This window comes from Octopus bimaculoides, chromosome 7, assembly GCF_046866305.1.
Source record: "Octopus bimaculoides isolate indiv1 chromosome 7, ASM4686630v1, whole genome shotgun sequence".
NCBI lineage: Eukaryota > Metazoa > Mollusca > Cephalopoda > Octopoda > Octopodidae > Octopus > Octopus bimaculoides.
In genome coordinates, this window is record NC_142934.1 from 33024194 (window position 1) to 33044279 (window position 20086).

Genomic DNA, 20086 nt, shown 5'->3' on the forward strand with positions numbered 1-20086 from the left:
AACAGATATCCCACATATCCCTAAAACAGCTGTAAGACTACTTTTCTATTTATAAATTCCTAGAAATTTCACACTGTCTTGGCTGTGTTCGTTCCATCAATCAATCCATCGACCAACCAACCCATCCATTCATCCATATATATATATATGACCAATTCCCATCCCCACATTTTCACACCTTCACACCTACATACACACATGCATACATTAAGATCACCAGCATTCTCTCACACATGCACCTTTGTTTTGGGATCGCTACTACTTTGTTATCTCCCCTTCTTCTTAACTCTCCTCTGTGATCCTTCTGTCCAGCATTCGCCATGATAGATCGCTGATCACTACACACATTTTTTTCTCTCCTTGTTTCTTTCTGTGTTCCTTTCTGTTGAAGAGCGTAGGCTCGAAATGTTAAAGATTTTCTCTATTCCCGAGCGTTATACTAATACATCCATTTGTTGTTTACACCACCTGTCTTCGTCTGTTGTTTTTTTCGTGAATTCTCGTATATATATACCTGTGTATCTGTATCTAAGTGCATGTGACTCATGCAGTGCACTGTTGTTGTCAGTTTTTCTTGTGAACAAACCATTAGATCACTTCATTCCTTTTAAGCAGTATGGAATTAGAGATCCCTTTCTTGCAAAAAAGGAAGGGTTAGATACAGGATGGCATCCAACTGTAAAACAATGCCTCAGTAACATAATTATCCAACTGATGCAAAACAAATGAAAATATAAACTGTATCATTCTTACCATCACTATTAATATCCTGCTGCTCTTCCCCACTTTCTTCTACACTCCTTTATCTTCCCCAATTTCTTTTGTTCAACCTTTTTTGTTTCACCCAACAATGTGGATTCTTACGTCTGATCTTTCTCCATCCAAAACATTTTTGATTTTTTAAAGGACAGTTTCTTTTAAAATGTATTTCTCCACACCTGTAGCATGGTTTGGGTCTTGGCTGTTGTTTTTCTTTTTCCTTATCTGTTTTAGGTTGTTTTTCTGCGTCCTGTTGTAAATTTATAATTCTTTGGCATTCTTCAATTGAATTAGCAGCCCCATCTGCCGAAAATGAACCTGAAGTGTTTTTGAACTGCAACAATAATTCCAACTGTTGATTTTGCTATTGTTGCTGTTTCTGTTGTTCTTCTTGTTGCTGTTGTAATTGCAGCTGCAACTGTTGCAGTTGTTCTTGTAGTTGCCGTTGCAACTGTACCACAGAAGTTAATAAGTCTTCCATGCTAAGAATGTCCACAGTGAGCTTTGAATATCTTGTCGCTACTAGTATATCCTTGGGTTTGGATATAGACTACACTGTAAGTGTTATAACACTACAAAAACTAAATCAGTAACAAACACGTAACAAACTTATGTCTCTTGTCAACAATTCTACGACTGCCTTCACAAATGCAACAGCACACACCACACTACATTGCACTGTCAGCACGCATGCGCCTTTATTGGGTTTAGCATAGTTCACTTGCTATCCCATAAGGGTGTCAGGATTTCACCACAACTGATTGTTATTGTGTGAAATGTTATAAGATAACTAACTCTTGTTACATTGCTTATTGTTATATGGTTATATTTGGTACTGTGATATATTGTTACACACACACAAACATCATATATTGTTACTGATGATATAATAAATACAAAATTAGAAAAGAGAGATCAAGTACACTAGGTTTAATCCTGTGTTGGTATTTCATAAGTGACCCAATGCCCTTGTTAACTATCCATGGAGATAGACAGACCAGTTTACAGATACACCACATTATTGGCAGATCAATAAATAAATTAATGAATAACTGTTTAGTAGACTGAACTAACCGCAGTACATAAATAGTATTTTTATTCCCCACCAATCTTAAAGACAAAATAGAACAAATCAGCTATTTTAAGAAATGAATTCAGAAGTAGGATTTTTGTCAGTTCCTCACCACAATGTGTGTTTGTGTGTGTGTACACATTTATAAGAATGTGTTTATATGTAAAAAGCTACATGTGAAAAAGTATTTCAGTGATATGTGTATGAAAGTGTGTAAGAGAGAGATTAAATATCTTTGGATGCACATGTCAGGAGAGAAAGAATAAAGAACAATAGACAAAGAGAGACCATGAGACAAAGAGAGAATTAGAGAAAGTGAAGACAAGAGGGAGAAATAGAGTGTGCATGAGAAGAAAGGAAAAATACACAAAATGAAAGAGAAAAAAGGAAATTTTAAAAAAAGAAGAGTGGTGGGGGAAGTAAGAAATTGAGAAGGAAAAAGAAAGGAAAAGAAACCAGGTGGTAAACAAAATGAGGGAACAGAAAAAAAGAAGGGAATAAGCTCAAGAATGTAATTACCCGTAACTCTTGAAGAAGGCAGGTTTTCTTCCAGCGGACTATTTTGTCATTCTTCATACAGAAGTCCCAGGATGCAAACACTTTCTGGGAGAATGGTACACCAGTACTGAGTTGATTGATCAAGCTCTCTTTGATTCCTTTGGCAATACTGAACATAGGACAAAGTAGAGACAGATATATAAGTAGTTATATTGATTGATAGACAGATCATTAGGTACACAGAAGAATGGCTAGAAGAGAATGATTACGTGATGCATGAAAATATATAGCCCCTTTCCTGAATGTGAAATTTAAATATACAGTAATGCCTCAATATATGAATTAATTTGTTCCAAGAAACCATTTGAAAAGCGAAAACTTGTAAAGCAATGCAATAATTTCCCATAGAAGCAATCATAATTCATTTCCAGAAAAATATTTTACCTATAAAATTGATGATACTCGTATATAAGTGGCAATAAAACAACAGTAGAATGTAAAGAATATTTTATGTAAAGTAAAAAGAATGTCAAGATCATTTATGATAAAAAAATATTATCATAATCATTTTCTGAATCACTTTCACTCGCACACACCATCACTTGTAGATGCGATTGCCAATTCACAAGAATTTGTAGATTTTTTTTTATAAAACAAGTCGAGAGTTGTTTGCTTAGAAGAAGCATTTTTCACTCTCTATAAATTTTTTGACAACATGCAGAAGCATTCGTTATGGTAGTAGAACCTTTGGCACTTCGCTTAAAATTTATATTTATTATTAAAAAAAAACTCGTAAACCAAGGGTCTCATAAAGTGGGTCCTCAAAATGTGAGGTATTATTGCACATAACAAATGAACGCCACCCACAGAAGAAATATGCCCCTATGATGAAATACCTCAGCATACAAGCATATAGACATCACATACACTCAGAATATAAGATAATGCAAACAAATTTACCATATGACAGTTTGCCAAAAAGTAAAATCCAAGGGAGATAATCACTTAAAAGATGTCATCCAAGAAGAGTACTCCTTGATTCACTGTTTACTTTATGAGAATCTCCATGAATTCAATGAGATTCTGTATCTATCTAACATGGAAATGAAAACAACTCCTCCATGTGACCAGCTTGAAAAATTATGATATTTTCCTATTTTTCTTAACATGAAACCAACGGTAGCCTTAATTCACAAATAAAGGAATTCTATCCACCAATGTGGTGTTGAGCATTCATTTTCATTGTTTGACATTTACACACACAAAGAATATGAGGGGTTTAGTTCAACGGTGGTCTAAATAAATAGGTATGCTGTGTAAGTGCTATAATTGGTCATTCATTAGGTTCTAGGTTCACAGCTGAGGCTTGAGCTAGGGATCTGTAGTAGGCTTCCAAGTTAGCAGGTATATATTAGAGGAAAAAGATAGCAAAAACCAAGGCAGGATGAGTAACTCCAGTCAAAATATTTAATTAGGGTAAGGTGAATTTGAAATAATTAACCAATTAGTTAATTAATTAATTAATTATTGGATGTCTTACAGCTGTTTCTGGGATATTCCAAAGGATAGGTTAGCATCTCCATACATTGGGTATTCCATCATCAGAGACAAGGTGAGTATATATGAAAGTTTTAGACATAATTCACAGTTTATAAAAGAATATAATCATAAAGAGAAGAATAAAGAGTAGAACAATAAATAGAAGAAATCAAACAATAAAGTTCACAGATCTTCTTCTTCAAGAGTGTATGGAGACTGTTAGTACTTCAGTGCAGATACAGGTCACACACACACACATATCTTTATATCTATCTACATCTATGTATATCTATATAAATACATATATTAATACACACACACACACACACACACACACACACACACACACACACACACACATATATATATAGGTTGAAAATATGTGTAAAAAAAGTATAAAAGTGGAAGAGAAATGCCTTCTTTTCATATAGTTTAATATCTTTTTATAAATATATGCATATTATATGGATGTCGTGAAATCCAACCGGTTTTCGCTATTTAAATTAGCTTTCCAAGGGACATTGTACAGTAATCAGTTCTCATGACAGAGGGGTTTCGTCATTTTGGATGTTTGAAGAATAAGAAGAAGAAGAATGATGAGTTTAGAGAGTGAACCAAGGGGAGCAACAGGTGGCAAGGGGGACGACTGGCTCCTTAGTAGAATTTTTTTTAAATGGTCAAAGTTGCATATTGTGTGGTCTGCACTTTTGTATGAACAGGTTTTCCTTGTTTAGGCCTTCTTGTACTGAGATTGAATTTTTGCATTGATATAATGGGAAGATATGAAAATTTGGTGTTTTTTTTTTTGCTTGTGCATCTGTCGATGTGGCTGCTCAGTGCTAGGAGGGAGAAAAATATTCTTTTGGGATTTTGGGTAACATAATTTAATGAAACAGCAAATGCTGATAATAGTGAAATAGAATTAAAAAATCTTTGAATTTTCAGTCAGCCAATCTGTGACAAAATTTGAGAAATAAGTGACGATGTGACAAACTTGAATAAATGAATATGTGATGATTAACAAATATGCATGAACTTAAGTTTATCTTAAGACAACAATGAGGAAGACGAAACTATTTAAACTATGTTTACATGGTAATGAAATTGATAGAATAGTGAAAAGAACTAATAAGGTTGTTATGATCTGTGCAGAAATAGAGGAGGAGATGAACGAGGTTAAAAAGACAAAATTTCTTACCTGAGTATCTTCTGAAATTTGTATTCTTTCAGCGACATATACATACATATATATATATTTACATATACACATACATATATACATACATACATATGTATATATATATATATATACATATATACATACATATATGTACACATATATATATACACATATATATATACATATATGTACACATATATATATACACATATATATATACATATATATACACTTATATATATACATATATATACACTTATATATATACATATATATACACTTATATATATACATATATATACACTTATATATATACACATATACATATATACATATACATATATATATGCACATATGTATATACATACACACACACATATATATATATATATATGGGAGAATATACAAAAAATAACAACAGACGAGGACAGGTGGTGTAAATAACAAAAGTATATATTAGTATGACGCTCGGGAATACGGAAAGTCTTTGACGTTTCGAGCTACGCTCTTCAACAGAAAGAATACGGAGACAAGGAGAAAAACACGGAGAAAAAAAATTGAATAGTGTTCAGTCAACGGTCAATCATAATAATGGCCGATCATAACAATGACTGAATGAAAGTATGATGAAGCAGATATAATCTGATTCATAAGGAGTCTGGAACATGTATAAAGTCTATGTATAAAGTCTTAAGGTTGTTTTGAAAAGATATAGGTTACTATGGGCAAGCTAACTCCAACCATAGCAATATTCTATATTTCTCTTATCAGAGTAAATAGAATTACAATGTTAAAATTTTAAAAGAAGTGGTAAGTTAAATAATTTTAAAAATCGAATGTTTGATTGGACCATTCTCTTCAGGCATATGAAGTTAAAATGTATTATGACACAATGTATAATATAAGGTATATTACGACGCTATATATATAGAAATATAAAGTTTTAGAAGAGTCCATAATATGGAGTAAGGCTAAACTAGAATCCTGTAGTTTAATTATTCTTGAAAAATTTTAATGTTGAAAGATATGTGTGTCTACAGGTAATTATAACGTCAGATACTTTTTTGAGTAAACTATTTTTGTTGGCTTGGATTACGTGGATCACCTCCTTCATGCATAAATTGCAATTCTTCCAATGTGTATTATATGGTGTGGCTTTCTTTCTTATAGACCAATTCATATTGAATTCTTTGTTGTTTAATTTTAGTCTATTGATGTAAGTTGCTAGTTGAGTTTTTTGTTTCGTGGTTAGTGAACAAGTTTATATGCACCCTATATCTACCTTTAAAGTCAATAGTACTACCTATGTAAATTATTTTAGGTTCATTTAGGGTTGGGATTTCAATTTTATATATGGTATTTCTCCTTAAACAGAAACCTTTAAGGGGACAAAATTCCCTATTACGACAATTACATGTTTTTATTTTGTCTCTGGGATTAGTCTTACTGTTTTTAATATCCAAGGTCTTATTATTGTTCTCTGTGTTAGGATCAGTTAGATTATCTCTAATGGTTTTGTTAGGATAATTTAAGACATGATCTATTAAATATAGAGTGGTATTTATGACCAGATGGAAAGTTCCTATTGATAGTGCTAAAAAATAACTAAGGAGAAAGGGGTTGCAAACCATACAATTTCCTGTTTCCTCCCAGAATAGTTCCTATTTTGCCCCGTATTGCTATTGCTATATTTGAAAAATCTATAGTGTCTTCTAAAGAGTTGTTGATTTCTATATTCAGTGGGATTATTTATAGGATGTGAGTCAATGTTAGAATTCGTAATATTTGGAAACTGTTTGCCTTATTTGTTTTTAAATATCATGTTTTTAATATAGTATATTTTACTGTTAAACTGCTGTCTTTTAGTGCTGTATTATAAATGGGTGCAAACTTATTAAATATTTTTTCATTTGCGGATAAGTTAGATATTCTTATCAAGACGCCTTTAATTATTCCCTTAATGACACTGGGGATGATTTGATAAGGCGTGGATATACCTAATAGTTTTATTAGGCTTATGATAGGGGTAGAATAAGCCATTATCCAAATTTAATGTTACATTCAATATGTTAACACATGTAGAGACATTTTCAACTATGATATCTAATTTGTATAATTTTAAAAAATGTATTAATTTTTTTCCCAATCCTATCAGTTGCTTGTGCGGAGGATTCAGATATGGCAAATAAAGCATCATCTCTATATAGGCCTCCACTAATATTAGGGAATTCTTCTCTAATTTTAGAGATTAGAAATAGTCCAACAATATCTGTGACCTGGGTGGAATCTGAACTTCCCATTGTAACATCAGTCGTTTTGAAGGTCAGATAGGGTCCATGTCCTATTTTTGAAGGAGATCAATGTTTTCCTTGCAGTAAATGATATTTTTCTTCAAATGTGTGATACTAGTTAATTTCTCTGCAATTTTAATTGCTTTGTCTAGTATATCAGGTTTAATGGATTGGTAGTAATTACTAATGTCGAGAGTAATTACTAATGTCCAGACTCCTTATGAATCAGTTTACATCCGCTTTATCATCCTTTTCATTCGGACTTTGCAAGTACATTTATGGACTTACACTTTTTTTATATATTTACATTTATGAATTTTTATGCGTTAGTAAATTTTATATATGTATGAATTTTTATATATTTATAAATTTTCATATATATTTATAAATTCTTAGAAATTTTTATATATCATATAGATGAATGCATCTGTGTATGCACGTTGTATACCATAGAGAACTTCATTAATATGGATTGAATGAATATATACATTGGCCTTTGAATTTGTTTTCTTCTCTCCTTAATCTTATATTCCTGAAGCTCCAACAGAGCACTACTCGGTTGAGCTGTATAAAGTGGATATCTATATCACTTATTTCTTCATTGCCCATACATACATACATATATATATATATATATATGTCACCTCTACCCCATCTCTTACATCCCACTACCACATACCCCATCACTACCTCCACCCTCACCCCAACCCACACACCACCCTTGCTTCCCCCACACCCCAAAACACCACACACCTACACATGCACACATCAAGGTCACCAACCCCCATCCACACACACGTGCACTTTTGTTTTGGGATCACCACTACTTTATGATCTTCCCTTCTTCCTAGCTCTCCTGTCTGATCCCTCTGTCTGGCATTCGCCATGATACATCGCTAGCTACTAAACCATTTTTATTTTCTCTCTCTTTTTGTGTTCCTTTCTATCAAAGAGCATAGGCTCAAAACATAAAAGACTTTCTCACTTCCTGAGCGTTAAACTAATAAATATATTTCTTGTTTACATACTCGTTTTCATCGTTTGTTTTTTTGTAAATTCTCACTATATATATATATACATATACATATTTATATATATACATACACACACACACACACATATATATACATGCATGTATATATACACATATCTATATATATGCATACATATGTGTACATACACACATATATATATATATACATACATAAAAAACACCATTTTGAGCATGGCCGTTGCCAGTACCTCCTGACTGGCCCTCATGCTGGTGACACATAAAAGCACCCATTACACTCTGGGAGTGGTTGGCGTTAGGAAGGGCATCCAGCTGTAGAAACTCTGCCAAGTCAGATTGGAGCCTGGTGCAGCCATCTGGTTTGCTAGTCCTCAGTCAAACCATCCAACCCATACTATACAATATTAGATATGTACATATATAAACAAGAGTACTACATGAGTACCGATATTGCTAAAAAATAGTAGTCAAAAAATACTTGTGTACCACCGAATAATTATAGACATAACAGGAAAAAATATCAGTGAACAATAATAATTTAGCACCAAATTCTCCCCCACAACGTTAGTAGTAATTTAGCTGGCAGACTTTGGCTGATGATAAATCAGGCACCTTTTTGGCGCTAAATTCCGAAACCGGTACCAGGTTGACCAGCATTTACTTCTTCTGACCCAGTAGAGGTAAGACATTATTATTGTTCACTGATATTTTTCTCTATCATGTCTGTAACAGATTTGTGACTATTCGGTGGTACAGAAGTATTTTTCAACTTCTATATTTAGCGATATAGGTACTCATGTAGTACCCTTGTGTATATATGTACATATCTAATATTGTATCTACATACATATATATATATATATATATATATATATATATATATATACAAATAAAAGGGTAAGGGATTATCAATTTATTAATAATTTTTACCAGGACCTTCGTGTGTATGTATATAGATATATATACACATACACATATATATATATATATATACATAAATAAAGTGAGTTCACAGCTGTAACCTACACCAGTGTCGCATAACCAGCCCACTCAAAAATACCTTGGATTGTAGAGCAACATGCCGTGCTTGAGGAGAACTACTGAGTCAAGTACATCAACATCAGCAATATCAAAATCAAATCAAATGGAAATAGTAGTTGTGAGCCTGTGCCGAGAGCACGCAAAAAGCACCATCTGAACGTGGCCAATGCCAGTGCTGTTTTGACTGGTTTCCGTGCCGGTGGCATGTAAAAAGCACCATCTGAACATGGCTGTTACAGAGTAAAGTACATTAACATCAGCAATATCAAAATCAAATCAAATGAAAATTGTAGTTGTGAGTCCCATGCCAGTAGCATGTAGAAAGCACCATCTGAACGTGGCTAATGCCAGTACCGCCTTCACTGGCTTCCTTGCCAGTGGCACATAAAGAGCACTATCTAATCGTGGTCGATTCCAGTTCCTCTGGCCCTTGTGTCAGTGGCACGTAAAAAGCACCCACTACACTCTTGGAGTGGTTGGCATTAGGAACGGCATCCAGCTGTAGAAACACTGCAAGATCAGATTGTGGCCTGGTGCAGCTTCCTGGCTTCCCAGACCCCAATCGTCCAACCCATGCCAGCATCGAATTTAGTCATCGAATTTAGTTTGATTTTGATTTAACTTGCTTCAACAGGTCTTTGGAAGCAGAGTTTAGTGTCCAATGAAGGAAGGTACGCATAAGTGGGCTGGCTACACTCCTGGGTTTAGGTCTCACTTGGCTTGCTGGGACTTCTCACGCACAGCGTATTTCCAAAGGTCTCGGTCAGAGGTCATTGCCTCGGTGAGGCTCAATGTTCGAAGGTCATACTTCACCACCTCATCCCAGGTCTTCCTGGGCCTACCTCTTCCACAGGTTTCCTCAACTGCTAGGTTGTGGCACTTTTTCACACAGCTATCCTCATCCATTCTTGCCACATGACCATACCAGCGCAATCGTCTCTCTTGTACACCACAACTAATGCTTCTTAGGTTCAACTCTTCTCTCAAGGTATTTACACTCTGTCTAGTATGCACACTGACATTACACATCCATCGGTTCATACTGGCTTCATTCCTTGTGAGCCTACGCATGTCCTCAGCAGTCACGGTCCATGTTTCACTGCCATGTAGCATGGCTGTTCGTACACATGCGTAATACAGTCTGCCTTTTACTCTGAGTGAGAGGCCCCTTGACACCAGCAGAGGTAGGAGCTCTCTGAACTTTGCCCAGGCTATTCTTATTCTAGATCACCCAGATAGCAGGAGCTATCAACTAAACCTAGTTTTTCTCCCTGGAATGTGGCCAAAGTTATTTTCTGCACATTTTCAGTGTTTATTGCTCCTAAACATCTGCCACATACAAAAACTAACTTCCTAGTTAACCTTCCTTTAATATTGCTGCACCTCTTATGTGTCCATAGCTTGCACTGGGTACATTTTATAGAGTTTCTACCTATGCCTTTTCTAAAGATCAAGCAGGGCCATCTACCTGAAGGGGTTTGTGTTTTGTCTATCTTCCTACTTATTAGGACTTTGGTTTTAGCTAGGTTGACTCTAAGGCCCTTCGATTCTAGTCCTTGCTTCAACACCTGAAACTTCTCCTCTAGTTCTGATAGTGACTCAGCAATTAGGGCAAGGTCATCAGCATAGAGGAGCTCTCAGGGGCAACTTGTCTTCAATTCCTGTGTTATTGCCTGGAAGACTACGATAAATAGGCGGGGGCTGAGGACTGAACCTTGGTGGACCCCTACCTCTTCTCGGAATTCTTCACTGTACTCGTTGCCAACCCTCACCTTGCTGACAGCGTCTCTGTACATGGATCGCACAGCTCTCACTAACCATTCTTCTATCCCTAGTTGCCTCATTGACCACCAAATAAGGGATCGGGAGACCCTGTCAAAGGCTTTCTCCATGTCAACGAAAGCCAGGTACAGAGGTTTATCTTTGGCTAGGTATTTCTCCTGCAGCTGTCTTACCAGAAATATAGCATCAGTGGTGCTTTTTCCTGGCACAAACCCAACCTGCATCGCATCGAAACTGACTCGCTCCCTAATTAGTTGGGCTATGGCCCTCTCCGTGACTTTTATTACCTGATCTAACAACTTGATACCTCTATAATTATTTGTATCTAAAGCGTCACCTGCACCTTTGTAGCAGTTGACTATGGTGCTGCTACACCAGTCATTGGGTATGGCTCCTTCATGTATCACTTGGTTAACAATACAGGTGACTAGGCTATAGCCAACACTGCCAGATATTTTGAGCATCTCTGCAGTGATTCCTGATGGGCCGGGGGCTTTCTCTGTCTTCATACTCTTAATTGCTTTATCTACCATGGTACTGTCAACTCAGATAGCTGGTCCCTCAGTTGGGTCGACATCCAGCAGACTCTCTTTCTCCCATTCATTCTCTTTATTGAGCAACCTTTTGTAGTGGCATCTCCAAACCTCTTTCTTTGCAACCTCGTTTAGTGCAAGTGTACCATCATTCATACGAACACATTTCTCTTCCACGACATCACGATTCTCTCTCACACACTGTCTTGCAACACGAAATACCTCAAGTATTTGATCCTCACGGCACAGAACATTGGCAATTTTTTTCTTATCTGCTTCCCCTCTGGCTATATAAACCTGTCGCCTAGCTTCCCTTCTGGCAGTCTGATACAATTCCCTGCTACCACCGTTCTTCCAGTCCTTCCAAGCCTGTTTCTTTTGTCTAATAGCCCTGTCAACAACATTGTTCCACCACCATGTTAGTTTGCGTCGAGAGGGGCTTTGCACCATCCACAGATCTGGTCAGTGGCCCTCAGCAGGTTGTCCCGTAGAAACCTCCAGTTGTCTTCTACATCGTGTGAAGCTGCATCTCCTTCTATTTCGTCAAAGGCTTCGAGTAATAAGTCTCTAAATCTCTGTCCATTCGCAGGATCTTTGAGCTTCCAGACCCTTCTCCTCCATGCTGGTCGTCTACTGGGCAACCACTTAGCCCTGATCCTGAAGTCTCTAACTACTAGTCTATGTTGTGGGGTACATTCTTCGCCTGGGAAGGTTTTGGCATTTATAAGCAGCCATCTTTCCCTTTTCCTGGCGAGGATGTAGTCAATTTGGCTAGTGTGTCTGCCAGAACGGTAGGTGACTGGCGGGTTTCCTGAAGTAAGTATTGCAGACCATAATGTCATTTGCATCACAGAACTCCAGCAGCCTGGTTCCCTCCTCATTGCGGGAACATGTACGCCATAGAAGCCCCCTGAATGTTGTCCAACATGACCATTGAAGTCACCAGCCACAAAGAGAAGGTCCCTGTCATTCGTCGATGAGGTAGTCTGCAGGAGGGTGTCATAAAATCGGTCTTTCTGTTTGTCGGGTAGCCCGGGCTGAGGGGCATAGGCCGAGATAATGGTTGCTAACCCATGGTGAAGGACTAATCTAATCTTAAGTTTTCTATCGCATACTCTAACTACCTCGATTACCTTATCCACCCATTTCTCTGTAAGAAGTATACTTCTAGTTTCTCCCCCTGGCATGTGATAGAATCTGTTTTCTGTACATCTTCAGTGTTTATTGCCCCTGTGCATCTGCCACACACAAAAACTATCTTCTCAGTTACCCTTCCTTCGATATTGCAGCACCTTTTATGTGTCCATAGGTTACACTGGATACATTGTATGGAGTTTCTACTCATGCCGTTTCTACAGATAGAGCAGACAGACCTGGCATCAACCACGTTTGGATGGTGCTTTTTACATATCACCTGAGGGGTTTGTGATTTGACAGCCCTCCTACTTCCTAATACTTTGATTTTTGCTAGGTTAACCCTAAGGCTCTTTGATTCTAGACTTTGCTTCCGCACCCTAAACTTCGTCTCAAGTTCTGGCAGTGACTTGGCTATTAGAGCAAGGTCATCAGCATAGAGGTACTCCCAGGGGCAGCCTGTCTTGAATTCCTTTGTTATTGCCTGGAGGACTATAATAAATAAGAGGGGGTTGAGGACTGATCCTTAGTGAACCCCTACTTCTACTCAGAATTTTTCACTATACTCGTTGCTAGCCCTCACCTAATGGACAGCATCCCTGTACATGGCTTGTACAGCTCTTACCAGCCACTCGTCTATCCCCAGTTTCCACACTGACCACCAGATAAAGGATCGAGGGACCCTGTCAAAGGCTTTCTCCAAGTCGAGTCAACAAAAGCCAAGTACAGAGGTTTATATTTGGCTAGATATTTCTCCTGCAGCTGTCTTACCAGAAATATAGCATCAGTGGTACTTCTGCCTGGCACAAATCCAAACTGCATCTTATTTACGCTAACCCTCTCCCTAATCAGTTGGACTATGACCCTCTCTGTAACTTTCATCACCTGATCCAAGAATTTGATACCCTTGTAGTTATTTCTATCTAAAGCATCACCTTTACCTTTGCAGCAATTGACTATGATGCTGCTACACCGGTCATTGGGTATGACTCCTTCATGAACTACTTGATTTACGATGCAGGTGACAAGACCATAACCCACACCGCCTGATATTTTAAGCATCTCAGCAGTGATTCCTGAAGGGCCAGGTGCTTTCCTTGTCTTCATATCCTTAATTGCTTTATCTACCAGGGTACTGTCGATTCATGTAGCTGATCCCTCAATTGGTTCAACCTTTGGCAGACTCTCCTCCTCCTATTTATTCTCCACATTCAGCAGTCTTCATAATGTCATCTCCAAGCCTCTTACTTTGAAGAATCTTTAAATGCAAGGGCACCCTCATCCATGTGGACACATTTCTCTCCTATGACATCATGGTTTTCTCTCACACACTGTCTTGCAATCCGAAATACTTCAGTTCTTTGGTCTTCATGTCACTGAATATTGGCAAACTTCTTTTTTTCTGCTTCTCCCTTGGCTATATATACCTGTGTCCTAGCTTCAATTTTAGCCATCTGATACATTCTCCTGCTACCCTCACTCTTCCAGGCCTCCCAAGCCTGTTTCTTTGCTCTAATGGTCCTGTCCACAGTATTGTTCCACCACCATGTTACCCTAGGTCAGGAAGGGACTTTGCGCCAGCCACAGAATTGGTCTGTGGCACTCAGCAAGCTGTCTCGCAGGAATTCCCAGCTGCCTTCTATGTCACAGGACTGTAGCTCCTCCTCCCTATCATCAAATTTCTCGGTAAGGATATCCCTAAATCTCTGATCATGCGAAGGGTTCTTAAGCTTCCAAGTCCTTCTTTTCCAGATTGGTCTGCTTTTTGGAATCCTTCTGGCCTCAAGTCTAAAGTCACTAATAACTAGTTAATGCTGGAGGGTGCATTCTTCACCAGGGAGTGTTTTTGTATTTAAGAACAACCATGCATCCCGCTGTCTGGTGAGAATGAAATCAATCTGGCTTGCAAAGTCACCTGATAAGTTATCAGGTGGCCAGCTGGCTTCCTGAAGTTGGTATTTATATTATATATAGAGAGGGGGGGAGCAAAGTGAAAGAGAGAATGAAGAGAATAGGAAGAAAAGAGAAAGACTTAGCAATAAAACGAAGGAGCAGAAAACAAAAGAAGAAGAGAGAGGGAGAGAGAGAGAGAGAGAGAGAGAGAGAGAGAGAGAGAGAGAGAAAGAGAGAGAGAGAGAGAGAGAGAGAGAGAGAGAGAGAGAAGAGAGAGAGCAAACAAACCTGGTTAGAAACAAAATCAAAAAATACACACACAACATAAGTAGAACACAGATCAAAAGACTGTGTAACTATGTAACTAGCTGTTGCTCCACTGGCCTACTTGACAGCAAATTTTTATTCACAATCATTTGATCAATAAAATATCAACAACAAAGATCTTTTGACAGATCTTTATATCAGAAGAAGTTAGAAACTTTAAGTACCACCCAAGTGTTATCATGTTGTCAAGAATCTTGCTTCCCAAATATGTCATCCCAGGGGTAGCCTTCAACATTTTTGTTCCATCCAAGGCTTTTTTTTAAACTCAGTATTCTACACACTGTCATTTATCGATTTATTTACTGCAAAACAAATAATATACTTCAATTCTCTTTACATTCCTAAATTCTTATGATGTAAAGCAACATATAGTTCTCACTGTCAAGAAGAAAGATTTTAAAGTGATGGGAAAAATTCAAAGGGTTTCGCTGATATAATGCTTTGAATGGCTACCATGTTTACTGATGTGGGTTTGGGTCCCACAAGCAGACTTCAACTTATTTTCCCAACTAATGGATTTTTTAACCCAATATTCTACATGCTATTATCTACTTCAAGTTTTGCCATAAGTTTTTGTGCGTGTGTATGTATTCAAAGAAAGTTTAATGTTGAACTTACCTGACAATTATGGCAATAAAACTGACAAAAAAGAATGCCAAAGTAGCCAGTATATAAGCCAGGGACATGTTGTAATTGTTGCCTGCTACAGTAATATTGTGGTAACTGCCGTAGAACAATACTGTGTTCTCCATGAAACCCTAGTTGAGAGACAGAAAAAGGGTACAGTTGAACAAATTACTACTTCATTTTTGATTAGGTTGCAATTTATGTTAATAAAAATTAGAAAGATATAACATTTATTGCAAATAAACAAATGGGAAATTTTCATCAATTTGCATAAACACTAAGAATTTTGATAAAAGTTAAATTATAATTATTGTATGTATGCTATATTTCCTGATTATGCAAGATGGCGTAAGTATACTTCCAAAATTACCAACCATATGATGGGTAATACTCTAGTTCAGTTATATTTGATAAATGTCAGAGTGACCTATACAGAATTCTGAGTCCCTCACAACAGAATACTACTCAGTTATTGTTGTGTAATCAAACGTAGTTTCAATTTTGATTGCATGACATGACACCATTTGCATGTTTTTTAAACATAGACTTGGGTTAACCAACACCTTGTGAGTGGAATTTTGTAGATGGAAACTGTGCAGAAGACTGTCAGATGTATAACTAATAATCTTAAGTTTTACAGTCTGATACTAAAAAGAAAACATATCTGAAAAACACCCATACTTACATGCATAAGCAAACATCTCTTGACTACGAACAAACCACACACACCCATCTGAGTGGCAATCATTCACTTACCAACACAATACAAGTATTACAAACAACACAGATACCATGTATTCCCTCTCAATCTCTTTTACCATTACTACAGTGTTTCATGCCCCTCTATAAAAAGCAAACTATGTACAATCTCCACTAAACCCCACCTAACTTATTCACCCACCTTTCTTCCATTGGCCAACCCAACTTTATTATACACCCTCCACTAAACACTTTATCAATCCTTTGCTCACACAGTCTGCAGGCTCTGGAACATGTTTTTACAGTTTCTTTGGAACAACTGAGCAACCTACTCACTAAACCAATATGTAGACGAATATTCACAAAAATATGTACCTTCAACAAATTTTTGAAGCAGAATGAGAACAGTACAGTATATGGCAAGGCCAACCCTTGAAATTACAGGTATTCTACATCCAATGTGCTTTTACACCATATCCCTCACAAAGCTAGGGTCAACCCAAAGCTAAGACAAAGGTAATTGTGAAACGTGTCATGCAGTGAAATTGAACCTAGGACCTCATAATTGTAAAATGAATTTAGCCAACCTGCAACCAACAGCAGCTGATGGCATGGAACAAAATGCCTTACAGTTTTTTGTTCTGGCCCTTTATATTCAAACCCTGCCAAGTTAAATTTTTCCTTTCACCCTCCCAGGGTTGATGCAAAAAATGTACTATAAGCAAATATTGGAGTTTATACAATAGACATCAAATCAGGAGCTTGAGTCCTTAACATAGTCCAGCATTGCCTTCAACTTCATTCAGACAATTTCTCTGATGACACTGGTACCTAATTATATTGGCTTTTCTTCTTCCCTTGAACAACACTGGTCTTGTGGAGAGAAGAGTCTTGACAACATGAGTAACAGCATGTCTTCTGTGTGACCTTGCCCAAGCCTCCATTGTCACCTTATATGCCAACACAGACTGAAGCCAAGGAAGCCAGATTTATCAGGTGCAGATCCATGATCTCATGAGACACAACAATATCAAAGAAGAAATCTATGTATTGTTTAAATCAGTAACAAAGTATGTCAAACAAAACTATTCTGTGATATTAGTACTGCATGAATTGAACACAAAAAAATATTTTTAATAATAATTTTATCTTATTTTATATCCTGTATTTTTGAGGACAATATTATCAGTTGATCATAGGTTTGATATGACGCAGTCACTGATTCAATGTTACTGAGAAATACAGTGAACCAATGATTGCTTCATATCAAACCTATGACCAACTTATATTGCCCTCAAAAGTACAGGATATAAAATATTCTTTTTAACAGATAGATTACCACCTTTTCAAACTCATAAATGACTCAGCAATCAATTAATGGAGTGATATCTATTTTCATTTAGGTAGGTTTCAAGCAAAATATGAGTTAAAGGCAATGTCCTCCCTTGTGTTAAATATTCCAAAAGGCATCTTAACTTTGTGTCCATCAGGCCCCATGAATTTATAGATAAATAAGTAAATATACAAAACAATAAAAATTTTTGTTAAAACAAATATAACGCATAATTTGTTCATGTTATAAGTGGAGGAAAAAAAGAATAGAGGAACAAAGTAAGGAAGATAGTGAAAATATATATTTTGGTAAAAGTTGGTGTCATTCAACTGTTAAGTATTTCATATGCACAAGCACACACACACACAAGAGATACATGTTTATGAAACTTCTGATGATGCTATCCACAAATCTTATCTGAAAGACTACAAGCATACACCTACATATGAGGCGCATGTGTGTAACAGTGGAGAGAATTACTGATCATTAGCCTGACTCAAAGGGGATCTCACAAGTGCTGGTGGTACATAAAAAAAAAGATACCTAGTACACTCTAAAAGCTGGTCACCATTAGGAAGGGTATCCAGTTATAGAAACTATACCAAAGCAGACATTGGAGCATGATGCAGTCCTCGGACCCATTGGATCCTGTCATAAATCCATCCCAAGCCAGCATGTAAGAAGGTCAGTAAAAGCTGATGATTTTACACAAAATACCTCAAGTCTTTAGTCCTCATGGCGCAGAACATTGGCAAACTTTTTGTTTTCTGCTTCACCTCTGGCTAAAATAAACCTATTGCTTATATAGATATATATACATATATATTATATATCATCATTATCATCATCGTTTAACGTCTGCTCTCCATGCTAGCATGGGTTGGACGATTTGACAGAGGACTGGTGAACCAGATGGCTACACCAGGCTCCAATCTGATTTGGCAGAGTTTCTACAGCTGGATGCCCTTTCTAACGCCAACCACTCCGAGAGTGTAGTGGGTGCTTTTACATGCCACCGGCACGAAGGCCAGTCAGGCGGTACTGGCAACAGCCACGCTCAAAATGGTGTATTTTACGGGCTACCTGCACAGGAGCCAGTCCAGGGGCACTGGCAACGATCTCGCTCGAATGTCTTTTCACGTGCCACCGGCACAAGTGCCAGGAAGGCAACGCTGGTAACGATCAATAATAATAATAGGACAGGAGTGAAATGACTGAAAACATTCACTTTTCTCTTCAGGAAAAGGAAGGCAAGGATTAAGAGGGATATCCTGCCCCTCCACCAATTTTGTTGAAAATTAGGTGAATGTGGCGAAAATGCTTGACTGAGTTCAACCCTGGTGCCGTCATAGCGATTCCATTTTCTGAAGATATGTCAGTGAAAAATTTCCATTAATGTTTCATGTTCATTTGTGTTCCTGACAACAGCTGTTTTACTTAATTCTTCATTATTTTCAGAGTTAATTTAAATAACATCAGTATATTTCGGAAGAAATATGTTAAGAAATATATATATATATATATTTCGGAAGAAGTATGGTAAGAAATATATATATATTTTGGAAGAAATATGGTAAGAAAGATCATCATCATCATCATCATCGTTTAACGTCCGCTTTCCATGCTAGCATGGGTTGGACGATTTGACTGAGGACTGGTGAAACTGGATGGCAACACTAGGCTCCAATCTAATTTGGCAGAGTTTCTACAGCTGGATGCCCTTCCTAACGCCAACCACTCCGAGAGTGTAGTGGGTGCTTTTACGTGTCACTTGCAAGAGGGCCAGTCAGGCGGTACTGGCAACGGCCACGCTCAAAATGGTGTCTTTTATGTGCCACCCGCACAAGAGCCAGTCCAGGGGCACTGGCAACGATCTCGCTCGAAAATCCTATGAAGGCCAGTCAGGCGGTACTGGCAACAGCCACGCTCAAAATGGTGCATCCCATGTGCCACCCGCACAAGAGCCAGTCCAGGGGCACTGGCAACGATCTCACTTGGCTTGCCGGGTCTTCTCACGCACAGCACATTTCCAAAGGTCTCGGTCAGTAGTCATCGCCTCGGTGAGGCCCAATGTACGAAGGTCTTGCCTCACCACCTCAGCCCAGGTCTTCCTGGGCCTACCTCTTCCACGGGTTCCCTCAACTGTTAGGGTGTGGCACTTTTTCACGCAGCTATCCTCATCCATTCTCACCACATGTCCATACCAGCGCAATCGTCTCTCTTGCACACCACAACTGATGCTTCTAATGTTCAGCTTTTCTCTCAAGATACTTGACATTACACATCCAACGGAGCATACTGGCTTCATTCCTTGTGAGCTTACGTATGTCCTCAGCAGTTACAGCCCATGTTTCACTGCCATGTAG

At 37.6% G+C, this 20086-nt stretch overlaps 1 protein-coding gene across 3 annotated transcripts in view; it reads right to left on the bottom strand.

Moving 5' to 3' along the window:
• Positions 1-20086, bottom strand: part of LOC106879344 (transmembrane channel-like protein 7) — a 148603-nt gene that overhangs the window by 38399 nt on the left and 90118 nt on the right. For all 3 annotated transcript variants that reach the window (XM_052969567.2, XM_089355122.1, XM_089355123.1), the window contains exons 6-7: positions 15680-15819; positions 2351-2498 (exon numbers count right to left, since the gene is read on the bottom strand). In XM_052969567.2, the coding sequence (XP_052825527.2) occupies positions 2351-2498; positions 15680-15819 (288 nt within the window). The remainder of the gene's footprint in view (positions 1-2350; positions 2499-15679; positions 15820-20086) is intronic.